Here is a 21,713-nt window from a genome sequence, read left to right on the forward strand (position 1 = left end):
CAAATCGGAAGCCAGTGCAGAGAGGCCAGAACCGGACTGATGTGGTCCCGTTTCCTGGTCCCAGTCAGGAACCTGGCAGCGCTGTTCTGCACAACCTGTAGGCGATGCAGTGTTGACTGACACAACCCTGCATATAGAGAGTTGCAGTAGTCAAGCCGAGAAATAACAAAGGCATGCAGTACCCGCTCAAGGTGGGCTCTCGACAGCATAGGCTTGATTTTAGCAAGGCGTCTCAGGTGAAAGAAACTGGACCGGATCACAGAATTGATGTGAGCGTCAAATTTAAGTCCTACATCAAGTTTCACCCCCAAACTGGTAACAACTGGTTTTGAGTATGGAGAAAGAGGGCCAAGATCAGCATAACGATCCACATTCCTGCTGTTGAGGTGAAAAACAATGAGCTCTGTCTTTCCCTCATTCAGATGTAGATAGTTGGACATTAGCCAAGACTTCACCTCATTAACACAGGAGACAAAGGACTGAATAGAGTGACCTTTCTCCTGACACAATGGAGAGTAAATCTGGCAATCGTCAGCATACAGATGGAATGATAGGCCATGTTTACGAAAGATTGACCCCAGAGGTAGCAGATAAATGGCAAACAAAAGAGGACCAAGGATCGACCCCTGCGGGACCCCCCAGCGGAGCCCCTCCCAAGAAGAAAAAACATCACCCAGTTTAACACAGAATGTCCTGTTTTGGAGATACGATCTAAACCAATCCAGAGCTGACCCTTTGATCCCAACCCATCGTTCCAAGCGATCGAGTAGAATCACGTGGTCAACTGTGTCGAAGGCTGCTGTCAGGTCTAATAACAGAAGCAGCACAGATGTTCCCTGATCTAGTGATAGATAGATGTCATTTAGGACCCTCAGTAGAGCAGACTCTGTGCTATGGCCAGACCTGAACCCTGATTGGAAAACCTCAAACAGATCAGAGTCAGCTAAATGTGAGACCAGCTGCTGATAAACGACTTTCTCAAGCAGTTTAGATGTAAAAGGCAGGGTAGAGATAGGCCTGTAATTTTCTATCACAGAGACATCAGCACCAGGTTTCTTCAGGGGCGGCCGAATAACTGCTGCTTTCAAAGCAGCTGGGACCAAACCTGTGATGAGGCTCCCATTGATAATTTGACCAAGTGAAGGGCCAAGACACGGAAAGGCAGCCTTCCAGAGACGAGGTGGCAGAACGTCAAGTGGAGAGCCAGATGGCTTCTGTCTCGCAACTAGCTTACTCAGCTCAGAGTATGAAACTGTATTGAGGGAGCTCAGGGTGGGTGGTGATGGATGAACTGGAACAGGGTCAACAGAGTTACCTGAAATGACTGCTCTAATGCCCGACACTTTATCAACAAAGAATTTGTGAAAAGCTTCAGAGTTTCCAGCAGCTGTAGGAGACATGGAGCTAGGCTCCTGATACACCAGAACTGAGTTTAGCGTTTTGTAGAGAATCTTAGGATTATTGGAGTTTGTCTCAATGATGTCTGCAAAATAGGCCATTCTGGCGGCCTTCACTGCATCCTGATAAGCAACCAGAGATGCTCTGAACAACTCACGCGAGACCTGTAGGCCATCCTTTTTCCACTTTCTCTCCGAGGATCTACACGCCCGCCTGCAAGCCCGTGTGACATCAGAGAGCCATGGCTCCCTCCTAGGCCGAGACTTGCACAGTTTGAGAGGGGCAACCACGTCCAAGACCTGATTACAAAGTACATCAAAGTGTTGTGAATAGTGATCAACGTTAGATGGATCAGGGTTAAAGGTCTCTAACCTTACAGACATACAGTCCACAAACTTTGAAATAGTTTCTGCATCCAGGGCTCTGAACCTAGTAGCGGGAGCTTCGCACACAGGGACAGGACATGGCAACGTAACATCACAGAGTATTGGAGAGTGGTCAGAGAACACAGGAGGCAAAGTCACAAGGTTCGTGACGGGTAGACCATAAGAGATAACCAGGTCCAGGGTGTGACCCCTGGCATGAGTTGGGGATGATACCCATTGAGTTAGATTGAATGAATCTAGCAAATTAAAAAAACCTTTAGCGAGCACATTGTCAGGACAGCAGATATGGATGTTAAAATCACCAAAAAATAGGACATAGTCATATTTTAGGATGCAGTCTGCCACAAGATCACAGAAATCATTAAGGAAGTTAGAGTCAGTCTTTGGAGGGCGATAAATCAGCACAACAAAGCAGGCGGGGGAGATGCACAGTTCAAATAAGCACAGTTCAAGGGAAGAAAATGACATGGTGGGTTTAAGCTGTTTACAAGGAAAGCTGGATTTAAAAACAACAACCAGCCCTCCACCTCTGCCCCGTGGTCTGGGGGTATTAAAACACGAGCAGCCAGGTGGTATCAGCTCGAGTAGGGAACTTGTGTCACCAAACGGGATCCAGGACTCACAGATGCAGAGAAAACCCAAGTCATGCTGAATAAAAAAGTCACGAAGAATAAAAGATTTGTTCAGCACAGACCTGGCATTGACCAAACCAAACCGGGTCTGCAGCGGGGCTGCAGCACCAAGATCGCGCACGGACCCAGTCCCCTCTAACTCTGTGCCCGTAACCGAGCGCAGATTCTCCCAGCAAACCCCAGTCTGGCGAGATCTTCGAGCCGATCGGCCGTGGCGCGGTGCCGGTTCACCCTCAGAGCCGGCCGAGTTCCCTGAGCAGGGTGCCGAGTAATCCAGGAGACATCTTGGAACCATCGGGTCAGAAGCTGGGCCGGATCGGGCCAGCCGCTTGTTCAGGGATCCAGGCCGACGTCTCACGCGCCGGCTACCTCTCTTTCCTCGTCTTCTCCGATGCTTCCTTCTCGAGCTGGGGCGGACAGAGGGCCGACACATCACGGCTTGGGTGGAGAGAGCACGCGGGCAGTTCAACCAGCAGCATCGTCCGTGAGGTTCATGGCTCACACAGCCCGGTTCCCAGCGCGCGCTGCCGGCGACATCAACGGAAGGACGAAGCCTCAGCAGCACAGCTCGATCATATGTCAGCAGAGGATCCACACCATTCAAAAAAGGGATCAGCGACAGGAAAAGTGCATAAAAGCCAATAAAACGCCAATAAAATCCAATAAAAAGCAAGGTATCAGTGCGTAAAGAGGACGAGCAGCTCGCAGCGTGACCGTGCGCAAGCGCCATCTTACTCCAAATAAGCAAAGCACCCTAGAATCTTCTGATTAAACATTCAAAGATCAATCAGATATATATTTCAGATTTATATGGAATCATCACATCTTATTGGTCATAGTTAAAAATGTATTCGACTACACCCTTACATTAATGCTTCATGTCGTTTAACACAGGCAGCAAATTGGGCCTTCATGATGGAATCGCCACAGTGAAAACAAGTTGTTTGGTCCAAATATCATCAGAAAGGTGGAAAATCTGAGCTGAGCTGATGCTAACAATTATTATTTTATGTTCTACTTTGTGAAACACAAAGAGAAGCTGTGATGTTGTGAAACTTTGCAGATGACACCTCTAATCCAGGTTTTACGGTAACACGTTTACATCCCAGCAGACCACTGGGCTTCATCTGACCCGACAACACATCCCATCCAGCTCATAAAGAATTAAAGTTCATATGAATTATACACAGTATGATGCAAGGGTCAGTTAAGGCAGTAAGGGTTAGCAGCAGCATGTCAGCCAATCAGAGAGCTCGTCACTAGATGGAGTAACAAGAGATCGAAAGGATGAACTGCTGAGATCTAAAAAGTGCCCAACCTTGTTTAGCTGAAGTGTAAACTCCTGCTGGGTGAGGTGCTGTAGGGGAAATATTTAAAAAATGGTATCATAATAATAATGAATAGCCTAGAATTAGCATCAGTAAGCTGAGGAGTGATCGGCTCATTTTAAACCTTAAAAATCAGAATCACTGCAAAAACTGATTTTCAAGAAGGTAAAAGAGCCTTGCTTTTAGATATTTTATCTTATTTTTAGTCTAAAATAAAACAAAACATGTTTTTACTGCTAAAACAGCACTACTTGAAATAAGGAAAATAGTCTTAATATGATCTAAAGTCAGAATTCTTTTTTTTTCAGAGGCTCCTCCTCTATAGCTCCAAATTTTCTTGTTTTGAATAAAAACAATTTGCCAGTGGGCTAAGCAAAAGTAGGTTAAATGAGCAAAAGACATTAAAGTTACATTAATTTACTAGTAAAAAAAATTCTAGCCAAGCAACAATTGCTTATCCCACAGTTTTTTTCATATTCAAAAAAAGAACATTTGGATCATATTTAGGAATTACTTTATTTTAAGTAGTTCTGTTTTTGCAGATAAGTGGGATGTGAAGATGGCGCCGGTGTGTGTGGCAGCTCGTCTATTGCTCCTGAAGCTTTTCTTCTGCTTCATGTTAGTCTTTCTTTCCTTGCAATTTAGCAGTTCAATCCGGGTGTATGATCGTACAACCTTGCTCGGGATCCACCAAGCAGCTGAAGGCTTATCGTTCTCTGGAGGTTTTGGGCAGAATAGATCGCCACTACTGGATGGTTCTTTGGGCTACGTGCGCTACGTGGTAAACTTATCTAGATGGAGGAGGCGCCGGAGACAGGAGAAGCATGCCGGACGCCGGATGAAGCTGGGATGGGCTCGACGTGGCACGTTGAATGCTGTGTGCGGAGTTGTTGGCTCCGAGGGGGACGGTGGAACGTCGGAGCACCAGTTGGATCCGGTGCCGTTGAATCTGGCGGCTTCCGGATTGGTGTCGGTGGTGTGCGGCGGCGGGATGATACAGTCGCGGCGCCCTGCACTACAGCGGTGAGCTTGCGAGAGAGGAGTTCACCGACAAAATCTACGTGAGGTGATATGTGAGTCAGCAGTGCCCTCGCCAGTGGATCCAGAAGGCTTGAGTATAACAGCATCTTCTTCCGTCATCACGTTTGCGCTGTCCAATGCCAGATCTATTATGAATAAAACTTTTATTCTGAACAATTTTATTGAAACAAATGGCCTGGAGTTTCTGTGTGTTACTGAATCCTGGGACCCTAAAGATGAAACTGCTGCTTTTGTGGAACTTCTCCCGGATGATTTTACATATTTTAGTGTTCCGAGACCCTCGGGGCGTGGTGGAGGATTGGCAGTGATTTTTAAGTCATCAATTATGTGTAGGCAGGTATATCCATCCTCTGTGCCTACCAGCTTTGAACTCTGCATCTGTCAGCTGGGATGCTCTCAAGCTACTGGTTGCTCTCCTATATCGCCCACCGAGACAAAACTATGATTTTATAGATGATTTTACTGAACTGCTTGGCGAGCTGACTCCTAAGTATGATCAAGTGTTACTTCTTGGGGACTTTAACATACATGTGTGCTGTCAGGATAAACCTTTGGTGAAAGATTTTTTAAATCTTGCGGACTCTTTTAATTTGGTTCAGTTAGTGGACCAATCCACACACGTTAGTGGCCATACTTTGGACTTGGTGCTGTCACTGGGTGTAGGAGTCTCAAACCTGCAGGTCCAAGAAGCCTATTTTTCAGATCACAGGCCAGTATTGTTTGATGTGGCCTGGAATCACAAACGTGTGCAACAATATGCTCCGATGAAGCGCTGTCGGATGTTAAATAACTCTACAGCTGCTGGGTTTGCCGCAGTGTTTTCTATGGGGGGTGCGGAGCAAGACTACGGAGCTTGGACCACAGATGAGCTTGTTATACACTTTGACTCAGCATGCACCATGGCGCTTGATGTGGTAGCCCCAGTACGGGTAAAGAAACCTAAAGCTAAAAAGGAGCCATGGTTAACTGAGAGTACTCGAGCACTGAAAAGGATGTGCAGGAAGTTCGAGCGGAGGTGGAAAAAGGATGGGCTCCAGAGCTCGCTTGACCTAACAAGAGGACTTTGGATTGGCTATCAGAAGGCTGTGAAAGATGCAAGGAGAAAGTACTTTGCCAACATAATCTCCTTAAACTCTCAGAATGCTGGGATACTTTTTAAAACAGTGGACTCTATTTTAAATGTCAATGAGCCCCTTGCAATTGAGTACACCACTGAGTCATGTAACAAGTTTTTGGACTTCTTTGTGGACAAGGTAAGGGTGACAAGGGCCTCTATTCCACCACTTAAGCATGCCCCCTATGCAGATCTCTGTGTTCCAAAGGCACTGGAGGGTTTTCAACCATTAACTCTTGCAGAGCTTGAGGATCTGTGGACGACTGGACGACTGTGGAACCACTGGAGGAGATCATGCAAAGAAGGATTCTCCAGAGAATCAAGAAAATGATGGACAACCCTGAGCATTCTCTTCACAAGACTGTCCAACAACGGAAGAGTGTCTTCAGTCAGAGGTTTCTTCAGTTTCGCTGCAACACTGACCGCTACTGGAGATCCTTCCTGCCAACAGCCATTGTAATATACAACAACTCTTTGATGACTTGATTATTATTATTATCCTGAGCTACTACAGCAATCAATTTCCCTCTGGGATTAATAAAGTATTTTTGAATTGAATTGAATTGAATCTGGTCATGAGACTTAAACCAACAGGGGCAGTAACTGATGTTCTCCCGGCAAGGCTACCGACAGAAGTTTTTTCAGTAGTGGGTGATCACGTACTGCAAATTGTAAAGCGCAGCTTGATATCTGGGGAAGTCCCTACTCCCCTAAAGCAGGTGGTGGTACGACCTCTGCTTAAGAAATCAGGGATGGACCCAACAATCTTGTCCAATTACAGACCTGTATCTACACTCCCTTTCATCTCAAAGACCATAGAGAGGGCTGCGTTTATCCAACTGACATCTTTTCTACAGGAATGGGAAATTGGAGAAGTATTTCAATCTCGGTTTAAACCCTTTCATATAGGGATGTAAGAAAATATCGATATGGCAATATATCGTGATATTTTTTCCAGCAATATTATATCGATATTCAAAAGCCGTGTATCGGAAATATCGATATGGCAATATATCGTGATTTTTCCCTGTAATTATTACATCGATATTCGAAAGCCGTGTATCAAATTCTTGAAAGAATTTACATGCAAACATTTGTGTATTTTCTTTTCGTTTTGTGCAATTCAATCGCCACCCGCTAGTTGGCAGCAGTGTGCAGTGAGTTTTGTTTCCACCATTGAAATGTAAATCTCTCCCTCATGGTTCAGATACCTCATGTTAAACATGTTACGTATCAGTTTGGACTGTTTACTGAACATTCTTACAATAAATTCAGTAAAATAAATTGTTTGTAACGTCTGACTGAATGTATCGCAAATATCATGATATATCGTATCGTCTCCCCTGTATCGTGATGTGTATCATATTGCCAGAATTTCAAATAAACACATCCCTGCTTTCATAGGACTGAATCTGCACTGCTTAAGGTCCTTGATGACATTTTATTGGCAAATGATTCCGGTGATGCTGTGGTTCTGGTGCTCTTGGACTTGACATTTGGACTTGACAGCCTTTGATACCGTTGATCATAACATCCTAATAAACCGACTGGAGCGGTCTGTAGGCATTATACGGGCCAGGCACTTAAGTGGATAAGATCTTACTTGACTGGGAGGAGTTTTTGTGTGAGGTTGGGGGACTGTTCCTCCGATCTGGCTGAGCTGCCTTGGGGAGTTCCCCAGGGATCAATTTTGGCCCCACTATTTTTCTCCTCATATCTCCTACCCCTGGGTGAACTATTCCGTAAACATGACGTGTCATTCCATCTATATGCTGATGATTACCAGGTCATTTTTCCAATTAAGCGTGGTGGTTTATGCACCATTCAACCTCTGTTGGACTGCCTGGAGGACATCAAGCTATGGTTGGCTCAGAACTTATTGTGTTTTAACGAACACAAGACTGAAGTAATTCTGTTTACGCCACCAAAGACCCTAGGAGGTGCCCAAGGGCTTGATTTTTCCACTCTGGCACCGCATCAGAAGGCGGTGGTCACTAACTTAGGGGTAAAACTGGACGAATAACTCAGATTTGATGCTCAAGTGAACGGTATTGTGAGATCTTGCTTTATTCATCTACGCTGCATAGCGAAAATTAAGCCTTTCCTTTCCCATAGTCATTTGGAAACTGTAATCCATGCCTTTGTTACCTGCAGGCTGGATTATTGTAATTCACTATATGCGGGGCTTAGGCAAGCTCCAATAGCATGCCTCCAGGCGGTTCAGAGCGCTGCAGCTCGGTTGTTACCATCTACCAGGAGGTCTGAACATATTACACCAGTCCTACGTGCCTTGCATTGGCTCCCGGTCTTTTATCGCATCAGGTTTAAGGTCATCCTGTTTGTGTTTAAGGCGTTAAGCTCAGGGGCTCCTAAATATCTTTCTGAAATCATTCACCAACATGTCCCGGTGCGTTCCCTTAGGTCAGCTGACCAGAGATTACTAACTGTGTCTAGGTACAGCCTGAAGTCTCGTGGGAGTCGTGCCTTTTCAGTACTTGGACCAAGTCTCTGGAATGAGCTGCCAGCTGATGTAAAACAGGCCAAGTCATTAGAAACCTTTAAAGGAAGACTAAAAACACATCTGTTCTCGCTGGCGTTTGGACTTTGAAGTTGGGGGACGTAGATCGAATATTGGACTGTGAACTTGCACTCAGGTTTTTATATTGTATTTTAAATGGATTTCTTATTGTATTTTAAACAGATTTATTATTATATTTTACATGGATTTCTTATTGTATTGTAATGGTCATTTCTCTGTCCTATGGTGGTGCTTTTTATTGGTGGACAGCGCTTTGTTTGTCCATTTTGGCCATGTGAAAGCGCTCTATAATTAAAGTTAATTTGATTTGATTTGATTTTGATTTTTTTGACTAAAAGTAAGATAAAATGTTTAAAATTAGTTTTTGCAGTGTAAAAGTTAAATATTATTTGCCAATCAGTTCAGAATAGAATTTATTTGAAGACTGAATGAATGAAACAAACAGTTGAAATTTAAAATATGTTCTCTGTTTGTGGCTAATCATGCAGTTAAGGCAAAAATAAATAAATAAATAAATGAATGAATGAATAAATAAATAAATAAAATTTATTTAATAAATTTGTGTTTTCAAGCTAAAAATGTCACATTTTAATAATCAGGATTTTTTTCATGATTCAGCATTTTTCTGCACTTATTTCACTGGTACATCAAACTCGTTGGGCATAAAAAAAAGAAAAAACTTCTCTGAACTTTTTCTGCTTAAAAGAAAGTTTTGTGATCAGATTTTTGATCTTCAGATGGAAAGAAAAATGTTGTTTGTACCAATTATTATCTGTTTATTATTATCATTATCTGTTTGAATGGACAACATAATTGTACTGTTTTAATTAGTTCTTTAACATAAACAATATTTACAACATTATATTATATTATACTCTGTATGAATCAGATGCATCTCTGAGGATTTTTTAAGTTAATAAACCCAAATCTGACTTTAGGTTTTAGATGAAACAGCAAATCAAATGTATGAAAGGATGAATATTTATATTTATCATTCTGATAGCAGATAAACAAAAGTCCTGAAGGGTTAAAATGGGTTAAGTTCAGTTCTGTGCAGGATTTATATTATTGAGGCTAGAAAAAATGAAGGCTAAATCCCAAAATGAACATTTTTCGGAACCTCTTCGTCTAAACGAACAGACGAGTCTCAGTGGCTAAAAGGGAGCTGTCTTTGGGTCAAGAAAATGAGGTCTGGAGGTCGAAATCGCTTCACTTCTCTTCATTAACCAAAACGAAGCAGAGCACAAATTTGATGAAAAATATTCTGGGAGTAGCTTAGCGTGCTCTGCCAGCAGAATATCAACAGCCTGCAGTGAAAAACCCATTTCAATTTTGACTTGAGACCACATTTCCTATTTCCCCTATAAGTTATTAAAGTGGCACTGGGAGGAGGTGTCTGAAGGTCAAGCTGAAAACCCCGGAGACGGAGCGAGAGATGACAGACAAAGAAGCTGAAATGATAATGACAGAGGAGAAGACAGAGAGGAAGGGGAAAAGAGAAAGAAATGTTCAAGAGAGTGAGAAGCTGAAGGGGATGTGTCTTTCCTCCTCAACTTCCTTTATAAGGGATTTCTAGCAAGGCTTTCTGTTCCTACAGCAGCTCAGAAGATTAAAACGATAAGCAACAGTAATGAGCTCCTACAGGACTGTGGGCGCACGACTAATCGATGGATGAAATGTACATAAAGGCTGGAAAGGCCCCACATCTCCGTCTGTAATAGATAGATCAGGCAGGAGCTTTAAATCACCACGATGCTCTCTCAAGACCGAGCTTTTGTCCTATTTATCATCTGAAGTGCCATTTCCAACAAGCTTTTTCTGCTGCAGCGCGACTGTAAACGTAGAGAAACGCTAAAGAGCCGATTCATTATCTAATGGCTGGATAAGAATCCAGATCTCCTGCATTCATCTCGTCTATAGAATGAAAACCACAGATTCCAGGGATCAAACACAACCTTTAAGTGTTTTATGCTGAGTTCAGACACCTGAAAGCAGCACAGCTGAGCAGCATGACACCTTTAAAACATCCTGATGACACCTGCTGATGCATCTCCACGGGCCACTTTTATTACACCTCACTCCTCCGCTCCGGGGAAACGAGCAACACATTCAGCTGTAGAAGTGAAATTACATGAGGAATACACAAGTGAGATCTCAAACTGGCTGGACTGGGATTTGCACTCACAACCACCTCTAGGGTCTACAGAGACGGGTCAAAAGGCAACAGCTCTGGTTTGTACCAAGCTCTGCAGAAGCTCACCAGCTGCTCCAGATGGACTCCAGCAGCAGCAGACCACCTGGTGTCTCACCTGTCGGATAAGAACAGGAACCTGAGGCTACAATTGACACAGCATCACCTGAACTGGACCAGGGGAGACTGGAGACACCTTTCTTGGTTCTGATGAGTCTGAATTTCAACTGTTGGGTCAGAATTTAGTGTCACCAACATGAAAGTATGGATCCATCCTGCCTTGTCTCAAGGCTTCAGGCTACAGCTGCAGGTGTAATGGTAATTGTGGTGTTCTGGTCCCACTTTGGACCCCTCAGACCCACTTGAGCCTGGTTTAAACACCACAGCCTACCTGAGTCTTTTTGCTGACCATGTCCATCCCTTTATGACCAGAAAGCAAGAATTTGGTCTAGTTCACTAGGCTAACAGTCACCAGATCTCAGTCCAGCCAAAACCTTTTATACATTTTTTTATATTAAAACCAATCTTTACCTGAATTTACTGAAGCAACAATCTACAAATACATTTACCAGCTACTTTTGAAGCCGATGAAACTAAATCAAAGCTTTAGCACTCCCCTTCAATCGAGTCTGACACGAAAGGACTCGAACTCCTCCATGTTTGTTCTATTTAAGGTGGAAATGAGATAAAGTATTCATTTTGTCACTCTTCAAAAATAGTTCACGTCATTTCAGTGACAAGCTGTTAGTCAAAGGATGATGATGATGATGATGATGATGATGATGATGATGATGATGGCAGTTGAGTGATAAGATAAAATAAACATGACTTTAAATGATGAAAATATTAAATGAAGATAGAAATGAGGTGATTTTTCTGACTTCTCTGGTTCTATGTGATACTCTTTAATAATGTGAATTTAAAAGAGTAAAGGGTGAGCTTCAAAGATATTAAAGGTCAACTTCACAAAAAAAGCATCATTATTTCTGATTATAATCCGTCACTCTGAGTTTTTCATGCAGGCTGAACATGAAAATAGTCTCCTACACCTAACTCCTGCATGATAGAAAAAAACGGCGAAACTCTAGGATTTGAAAATCCTGACAAATCTACATCACGCTGTCACTTAACATTCATGGAGTCACCCATCTTGACTCGGCACTGGAAGGCTGTTGTTGGTTTAGCATCCAGGAAACAACAGAGAACGTCTCAGCAAAAATAAGCTAACCATTAGCTTTAGCAACTCCACCACACAGCAGAACTTCTTCAGGTTTGTGTTTTTGGTGGAAATCAAACATCCTTGTTGCAAAGCCGAAAGCGTAAATGGTAGAGTTGAGTTGCTGTTAGCCAATCAGAGGAGATTTGTTCCAATATCAGGAAATATGAGTCCATATCCTCTAATGATCTGCCTCATTCTCTTCTGATAGAACTTCTTCGTCCTCAAAATGGTGCACCGGAGCTATTTTACCCCCGGAAAACTTTCAAGACATTCATTTCTACAAGAGCCCACTGCAAATGTATTAAAATATGAGGAAATATAAGAATTGTGTATAACATATTTAATAATATATCTATTTAATGACGTAAATGTTATTTTTGTTCTTATGGTAAAGCTTCTCACTGGGCTGTGGGCAAGACAGAATTGTGAACAAAACCAGCAGCTGTTCAATCAGATATCTCATCATGACTCACGTTGTGCACAATTCAGCCTGCTGCCTGTCAGTTTGGTGGCCTTTCACTCTCAAAATTCCCTCACATTTTATCTCATGGGTGTTAAATTAAGAAAAGCTTCAGGTGAGGTCCAGGTGAGTTCCAGAGAGACACAATAAGGAACCAGATTAAGTCAGAAATCAGACTGTCCGACTCTCATATTTCTGGATTTATTCAAATAAAAGTCTAACAATGGCAGGAGGAAAAGGTTTCTGGTTTTTGTGTTCCACCCAAGATGATCCCACTTTCTGAAGGGACCACTGATGATTCTTCCTCCATCCTCCTGGTGCACACTCCTCGCTCCTGCTGAGCTCAACCTGACAAAACCTTCAGCCTGGCATTTGTAAAGCAGTCCTACCTTCTTAACGTAGCCCTGAATGAGCTCGGGGGTGGGCACCTGCTCAGCAGATAGGCACTCTTCCAGCTGTAGCTTATACGGTGGACAGAGTGGCTGGCTCCTTTCCACCCTGCAGGCATCACGGTGGGGGTGGGGGGGAGGGAGAGAGAGAGAGAGAGAGAGAGAGAGAGAGAGAGAGAGAGAGAGAGAGAGAGAGAGAGAGAGAGAGAGAGAGAGAGAGAGAGAGAGAGAGAGAGAGAGAGAGAGAGAGAGAGAGAGAGAGAGAGAGAGAGAGAGGACAATGAGTTTCTCAGTCAACCAGGCTGCTGAAACAAACAAACACTCATTTACACTCATTCAAATGCACATTCGGAGTCTAGAATTAGTAAATTGCAGTCATGATGCTTCTGCACACAGGGTGGTGTTAACAGAGCCGGGCATCAGACGCACAAAGCAGGCCTATATCAACAAATTACACTGCATCAAGGAGCTTTGTTAATGTTATTGTTGCCCTGTGGGTGGTGCGCACACACGCACACACGCACACAGTCACACACACACACACACACACACACAGATGAAAGCAAACAGAGTCGAGGTGTTTTCAGGGGGCAGAGTCTATTTATATGAAGCTGTGTTTTCCTCCTCTGAGCTGTGGAGGAAATCCCAGTATCAGCCCAGAAGAGACTCATGCTCCAGCTCCCACCTCCCTGCTCCTCATCCTGTTGACAAGGCAAAGACCCCCCCCCCCCCATTCACTCCCACACACTAACAAACACACCCTTTTCCTCTGTGTGCAGCAGAGCATGTGTGTGTGTGTGTGTGTGTGTGTGTGTGTGTGTGTGTGTGTGTGTGTGTGTGTGTGTGTGTGTGTGTGTGTGTGTGTGTGTGTGTGTGTGTGTGTGTGTGTGTGTTAGCATTCACCGTGGCCTCTGGCTACACAGACACCTGATGTGAGAGAGAGGTTAAAAGATGCATGCAAGTGGGCGTGTCTGTTAAAGGTCATGTTTGTAGCCCCTCCTGCCATCTACACACATCATGTAAGCGAACATGTCAATGTCTTACTTTGAGTCAGTTTGAGTTTTTCTGCCAAGCGGTGGAATAAATAAATAAAAAAGAATCAATTAATCCTCCACATTAACCACAGAAAGGAAATATTGGGGGAAACAGTCAGATAAGAGAAATTCACTCTCTTGTACATCACAGGGAAATGATCATACATGGCCCCGCTCACCTTGGCTTGGGATCGCCCACAGAAGAAAGCAGAGTGCACCTCGGCTAGTAGAAGCTAATTGTTACCATTAACACCTCCACAAGATGGCGGAGCACGTTGGATCTTGTGTTATAAGTAGAGATAATACATCAATGTTGTGTTTTTTACCCAAGAAAGAAAATAAAAAGAAAATAAAAGTATTAGATGAGTCATGCCGCTGTTAGCCAATCAGAGGAGCAGATCATGCACCACTCATCCAACTGACTTCTACTTCCTAAAACAGGAGCACCCGAGCCTCATAAGGCATTCATTCATGCTGGAGACCACCCAGAGCTGGTGCATCTCCACTTGGAAGCCTTGATGGTGACTATTATGGTCTCTCTGTATTAATTACAACCCACCAACAATGTTTTTAAAATATTAATTTAAAATTAATAATGTAAAAAATACATAAACTGATGTGCTTCAGAATAATTTAAAAAATCTATTTTTGTAACCAGACCAACTTGTTCAAATGAAAAAAAAGCTGTTAAAACGTCAAATATTGTTAGAAACTTTGGGTTTTCTCTAAAATAAATCTAATTGTTACATGTTTTAAGTATCACGGGATCCAAATCAAACTATAAGCACTTTTATTTTAATCTTTAAGTGAAATGTAAAAATCTCTTGGTTACAATCAAGCTGAAGCAGCGAAGACTGAAATATTCCAATTTTTAGCCCATTTTCCCCACAGAGCTGGCTCAGCCTCTTACTGGTAAATTATCCTTTCAAGTACCCCTTTACAGTCCAAACTGCCAGACTTGGAAGGTAAAAAGGCCTTTTTTTTCTGTTCAATGAAAGCTGGAGAGCACAATAAGCCTTTATTCCTTTCATTTTCCTTCCTTCTTCCAGTCTCATTTCAAGAATTTGCTTGATGATTTTCTGCTTTATTCCTTCTCAGATAGCACACGTGACCTTACGTGTCATTTGGGGTTCATTATACTGAGGTTGGGTTTATTTTTGATCCCCAGGATGAAAGAATACAAAAATCAGGCCAATATTCAGATTAAACCCGTTTGTGTGAGTGATCAGATCCTTTGGGTCCAGCTAACATTCATCATGATGGCCTGAAGACCGGCTCTCGTTCCTCCCACTGCTGTAGCGTTCAAACGTATGACGGCGGGAGATTGATGCCTCAGCCTGGAAAGGTTTCTGTGTCGGCCACGAGATAAATCATAACCACCTGCAGGTGCTTCGAGCTCGATTTCAGGAAACAAAAATCAGAGTGGCACTGATTCTGACCTTCACAGAGAGCAGTGTGTTTATTATTACCTTCTTAAATCCAAACAGAACTCCTCCGAGTTTAATCTGCAGGTTCTGTCCATCAGATGAATGAAATTTTTAATTTCTGATTGTATTGCAGATATAAAAAAAGGTGTATCTGTGCAAGTTTACTTTTCTATAAAACATGATGAGAAGCTTGTTTAGGTTGCATCCTCTGATGCTCAGCCTTCAGAGAGTCTCTTCCAGTCTTCCAAAGGCAAAAGAGGGAACAGCTATTCACATGGAGCTCTTGTTCCTGCAAGGAGCCTCCGGGTTAAAAATAGCAGCTGCATCACCTGCAGTCCATCCTCTCCATGTGAAGCAGCAGCTGTCAGCCGCAGAGGCCTCGCGTGGTTAGAAGGGTGTCAAAAGTCTGTTTGCCTGCCCACCTACCTGAAGCTCCCTCCTGGGCGAGCACACCTGCTCATACCACCTCCCCCCACCACAAATGGGTCACTTGCCTTGTTTCACGGCGGCCCACCTTGTGTCAGACTAATCGCTCCCTCTGGAGCCGGATGTTCACATGGAAACTAATTGTCTGCTACCTGTTAATGACTTGCTTTGGGATTTATTTTAGCTGTGTGGAGGCAGCATCATCTGTTAATCTGTGGTTTCAAATTACACAGAGTTCACTGAAGTGTGAAAAGTGATTCTGCTGATGAATTACTGCCCGTGAACTAGACAGCAGTCTGAGAATATATAATCAAAAAGTGAGTTTTAGGTGTTAAAAGAATACTTTACAACTTTTTCGTATTTTTAGATCATTCTCTTGAGCCAGCATGTGCTAAAACGACCCTTTACAGGGTAAACGAAAAGTGACTCAGACCAGAATATCACACTTGCAACTTCAGAGTGGCAGGCTGACATACCTGGCGCTGCAGTCTGCTTCCAGCAGGTTTCCTGCATGTTTTAGATCATTAACACAGCCGATTTGTTTAATTCAGTGATGGATCACTCCTGTAGACACCAAGGAAGGCTGAGGAGACATTTCAGCTGTTAGGGTGCTAAAAGCAAGCCAAACTGTCTAGTCTCCTTTTAAAACGAAGAAGAGAACATTCTTCTAACCAACTCCACCTGCCTCCTTCCTGTGGGGTGACGACTGGTTAGAGGTTACATCTTGTTTTGTTGATTTTCCAAAATCTCTTTCAGACGAGGTTTTTCTGGGAATAACTAAACGTTTCCAGAGTCGATGTTTTGGATTATTACCGTAATGTTTCCCATCTAAAGAAATTGCTCAGAATTACTTGCACTTTCCGAATCGAACAAAAGACGCAGAAAGAAAAGTCAAGGGTGGATAAAACCTTTCAGATAAACGAACTAGAGTGTTCTCCCGGCCTTTCGCATCAGGAACAAAACTCGTGTCAGTCCTCTCACCCACCGCTCATCTATTGCTATGACGACACAGCCAGGCAGCATCTGAACTCGTATTTAGCACTCCACCATTGTGGCACTTTAATAACAGCGAACACCTATTCTAATGTCACATTTTTCTACTTTCATGAATAATTTCAACCGAGCGAATCCACTCTAATGGTTTTCAGGTTGTACTTTTTTTATTTTCCTACTCCTTCGTCTCTCCTCTCTCTCTTTCATCCTACTCTTTTCTTTCTGCCCGAGCACACGCAGCTCTTTGCAATTACACGTAATGATAAATATATCCCATCAGACACTGCCTGCTGAACTGTAACCTAGTCCATCACAACCAAATTGAACACGAGGAAATTTGACAGTTGACATTTTAAATTTTCATTCGCTCCAATCCGTTCTATCTGGATTGGAAGTTTTTTTTCTTCATTCTTTTTGGTGGCAGCAGGTTGGAACCAGGGCCGCTCCGTGCTGCTGACAAATTGCAGTGGAAGGTTTGTGAACCTGCTAAGCCAGATGCGGCGGTGTGATGATGAGGTCTTAACATTTGCAGCTGACACCACGCTGGAAATGTACACGGCTCCCGCTGAGCATTAACTCCTGTAACATCACGCCCTTCATGTAAAGTGTCGTGTTGACTGAGCCGCTCACACCGGGACTCTGCTGTGAAGCCTTTCCTCTTGTTGTGTCATCACACACACTCATCTCTCACACACACACACACTGCCTTTAAACCACCGACAAACATACCAGTCCACTCCTTTGGTTTGACTTTAGATTTAATCTCTTTAGAGTACATCCATCCATTCATCCTTTCACTCACCCATCCTCAAACCCATCCAACCATCCATCCATCCATCCATCCATCTATTCATCCTTTCACTCACCCATCCTCAAACCCATCCATCCATCCATCCATCCAACCATCCGTCCGTCCGTCTTTCTGTCTGTCCATCCATCCATCCATCCATCCATCTATTCATCCTTTCACTCACCCATCCTCAAACCCATCCATCCATCCATCCATCCATCTATTCATCCTTTCACTCACCCATCCTCAAACCCATCCATCCATCCATCCATCCATCCAACCATCCGTCCGTCCGTCCGTCTTTCTGTCTGTCCATCCATCCATCCATCCATCCATCCATCTATTCATCCTTTCACTCACCCATCCTCAAACCCATCCATCCATCCATCCATCCATCCATCCTTCTATTCATCCTTTCACTCACCCATCCTCAAACCCATCCATCCATCCATCCATCCATCCAACCATCCGTCCGTCTTTCTGTACGTCCGTCCGTCCGTCCGTCCATCCATCCATCCATCCATCCATCCATCCATCCATCCATCCATCCATCCATCCATCCATCCATCCATCCATCCTTCACTTACCCATCCTCAAACCCATCCATCCATCCATCCATCCATCCTTTCACTCACCCATCCTCAAACCCATCCATCCATCCATCCATCCTTTCACTCACCCATCCTCAAACCCATCCATCCATCCATCCATCCATCCATCTTTCTGTCCGTCCATCCATCCATCCATCCATTCATCCTTTCACTCACCCATCCTCAAACCCATCCATCCAACCGTCCGTCCGTCTTTCTGTCCATCCATCCATCCATCCATCCATCCATCCATCCATCCATCCATCCATCCATCCGTCTGTCCATCCTCTCTCCCTTTCATTTATCCATCCATTCATCTATCCGTTCGTCTGTCCTTCTGTCCGTCCATCCATTTATCCATCCATCCGTCTGTGCGTCCATTAGTCCATCTGTCTATCCATACTCTCACCCATCCATCCATCCATCCATCCATCATCCATCCATCCATCCGTCTGTCTTTCCCGCTGTCCATATGTCCATCTATCCATCCATCCATCTGTTCATCCTTTCACTCACCCATCCTCAAACCGATCCATCCATCCATCCATCCGTCCGTGCGTCCATTCGTCCATCTGTCTATCCATACTCTCACCCATCCATCCGTCCATCCAACCGTCCGTCTTTCCCGCTGTCCATAAGTCCATCTGTTCATCCTTTCACTCACCAATCCTCAAACCCATCCATCCATCCATCCATCCATCTGTTCATCCTTTCACTCACCAATCCTTAAACCCATCCATCCATCCATCCATCCATCCGCCTATCCATCCATCCATCTGTCCGTCCATTCATCCATCCATCCATCTGTCCGTCCATTCATCCATCCATCCATCCATCCATCCATCCATCCATCCATCGTCCATCCATTAATCCATCTATCTATCCATCCAACCATTCATCCATACATCCGTCTGTCCATCCATCCATAAACCCCAGAGAACTCCTTTTCCACCCAGCGATGCAGCAATGCTTACTGGATGGGCTCTACAGCAAACCTTTACTTTCCTCACCTTTCCTTTTGTTGTCTTGTGATTTCTAAGTTGGCTAGCCAAAGGGAATAGGTTGCTTTCCTTTATTCCCCCCCTCTCCTCCCTGGCGAAGATCTGAATTCCCCTGGGCTGGTTCTGATGTGAGCAGCTGTCTCCACGGTGACAGATACTGGAGATAAAGTCATGGCCCTGCATTTTGTCAGGAAGACTTCTCCACCCATCTCTCTCTCACTCTCTTTTTATCATCACCCTCATCCTCTCTGTTCGTTTACGCCATCTAGCAGTGATTTTCTTGGATTCCTCTTTTGCTCCTCATGAGGCATTTTTCTAGCAAATAAATAAAGTAGAGTTAAAGTCGATTCAGTTGCTTTTTTCACTGATAATCAATACTTTTGTTGTCTGCTTTTGCAGGGCTGAGGGACATAGATGCAGACAGAGATCTGATTCTCACACTGAAAGTCAAAAGTGACTCAAGAACACAGAGACAGACAGCGGACAAAGTGTCATTAATTCATAAAACCCTCTGAAACACGGCAATCAACCTTGTTTCCGCCTCACAAGGCTTTTGCTCATTCCATCTGCTTCGGTTCTGTTTTGTAAAAGAGTTTTTATGTCACAAGTTATTTTAGGGCACGCAGAGTTTGAAACATTATTTTCTGCATGGACAGTGGTGAGTGGCATTTTAATAACACGGATGGGTGTACAGCTCAGTCATCAGATGGAATCTCTGCTGTGAAAGATGAGTTCAAATATGAAAATCTGTGAAACAGAAAAAGGTGAAAGTCTGTTTACATGAAACTGAAGGTGGGAGATTTAAAACAACTTTTCCAGGGACTCGTGATGGAAAACGAGGGACATATTTATATGCTACCACTCTGAAACATTGGTTTTGTTGTGAACATTGAAACATCTTATTAACTGAAGGTTATGCTGAGTTGTTCACCTGTCATGTTTTTCTGTGTCAATTTAGGAAGAAGGCCGCCCATCCTGGATCCGAAAGAGCCACCACATGCACGCTGCTAGCTGAAACAAAGCAGCCTCCCATAGCTGGGTTTGTGTGGCATTTTGGGATGCAAGAGGGCCCCACAAAGGTAAGGAGTTAGACCTGACCAGAAAAAGCAGATGCAGCCGTGACACAGCTACTGCTTGGTTCTTTTCAAAGTTCCTCTAAAATCTAGTTTATGCTTCTGCATCTGTGTCGATATGGAGACATGCAACCCCTTTATGCGTCGTTGCAGGGTCTCTCCAAAAAGCTCACAAGGATGGACAGAGTCGAGCCCACTTTTCATGAGACGGAGAAAGCAAAGGGCCGACCATTTCTAGCAGCAGACGCAAAACAGCTTTAAGAATGCCTCGCGGAAAAATTCTAAAAGTATGAGCGTTTTATTCACCCGTGACTGGAGGAGTATAAAGATATGCAACAAGCATTTAATTTGTGGACGGAAATGAGAAGAAACGTAGAAGTGGCGAGTGCATGATGAGGTGGAGAAAAAGGACGGACAAATTTGTCTGTGTTAAAAAGTCTCTGAAATACCAAAAACACAATAGAAAATCCACTTTCTTGGACTGGATACATGACAGGATGCCCAGAACAGTAAGCCAGACTAAATAAATGTATTATTTAGTCTGGCCATGCTCCACTGACGGCTCTCGGTTGTGGGGCGGCTTCTACCGTTGTCTTTCAAATGATCTCCGCATTCCACTGGACAATGAATGTGACATACTCTTGTTTCACTCTGTTGCATCATCCCACCCACCAGGCATATAGAGAGCCCTGATTGGCCCACAAAGCGGATAAAGCTCTGTGATTTGTTCACTAAGCAGATAGAGCACTATGATTGGCCCATCATTATGGACCAATCACAGCTCTTTATGTGTTTGAAACCCCTCTAGAGAGCTGTGATTGGCTAGCCAGAGTCCTGGTAGGAGCTGTGGAGGTTCCAATGGAGCATGCCTAGACCAAACTTTGCAAAGCAAGAATTTGGTCTAGTTCACTAGGCTACCAGAACAGCGCTATACCCTCTGCTGTGCTGGCAGGGAGTTGCTTTGCAACACTCCCCAGGTGACAGAGAAGTCTAAAGCAAAATGTCTTCCTCAATGTGTGTGGGGTGTCTGCCTTGTTGAGCTGATGTATTAGCATAAGCTAGGCTTAAGGTTCTGTTCACATAGCAGGGTTTTCAAAAAGTTCGACAATTTAGAGAGCATGAGTCATCCCACGCGATCTTATAAAAAATCCTGTTTATATCGGTTTTAGTTCTACAGTGTGGTGTGCAGTCTCACAGAAACAACTACACACCATACGCAAACTGAGTTCACTCACCAACATCCTCCAGTGAGATGGAAAATCTCGTGAAACCTCTCATGATCAAAGGTGACGGAGGAAAGTGAAGCGAGCTAACACCACCTTGCTTTCTGATTGGCTCCACATCACATTCAACAGGCAGCATGCTCTTTTGTCTTCTAAATCAGACCATGATAACCTAACATGTTGTATATCCAAGATTTATTATCCTAGTGGTCCCCGCTGGCTTCCAAGCAAACTAGAGAGCTCTTAAACACACTACACACGACAGGAATATCTGATAAGATTATCTTAAGATCCGTTGTGTAACCGTATTGCAACAATAACTGAAAACCTCACTTTGGTCTGCCTGACCATCAAGCATGTAATAAACAGCACAATAAGATTCTATTCAAGTAGAACGTAGAATAAAAATATGATTTTGACCCTTTAAAACCACTTTGTAGAAAGACTTTGTAAAACCTA

At 43.7% G+C, this 21,713-nt stretch overlaps 1 protein-coding gene across 1 annotated transcript in view; it reads right to left on the reverse strand.

Annotated features, from left to right (window-relative positions):
- The window catches only part of LOC107379164 (raftlin), a 188,851-nt gene that overhangs the window by 71,462 nt on the left and 95,676 nt on the right, over positions 1 to 21,713 (reverse strand). Inside the window, exon 4 of the mRNA XM_070551002.1 lies at positions 12,698 to 12,806. Coding sequence (XP_070407103.1) covers positions 12,698 to 12,806 — 109 coding nt within the window. The remainder of the gene's footprint in view (positions 1 to 12,697; positions 12,807 to 21,713) is intronic.

This window comes from Nothobranchius furzeri, chromosome 5, assembly GCF_043380555.1.
Source record: "Nothobranchius furzeri strain GRZ-AD chromosome 5, NfurGRZ-RIMD1, whole genome shotgun sequence".
In the NCBI taxonomy this organism is placed as follows: domain Eukaryota; kingdom Metazoa; phylum Chordata; class Actinopteri; order Cyprinodontiformes; family Nothobranchiidae; genus Nothobranchius; species Nothobranchius furzeri.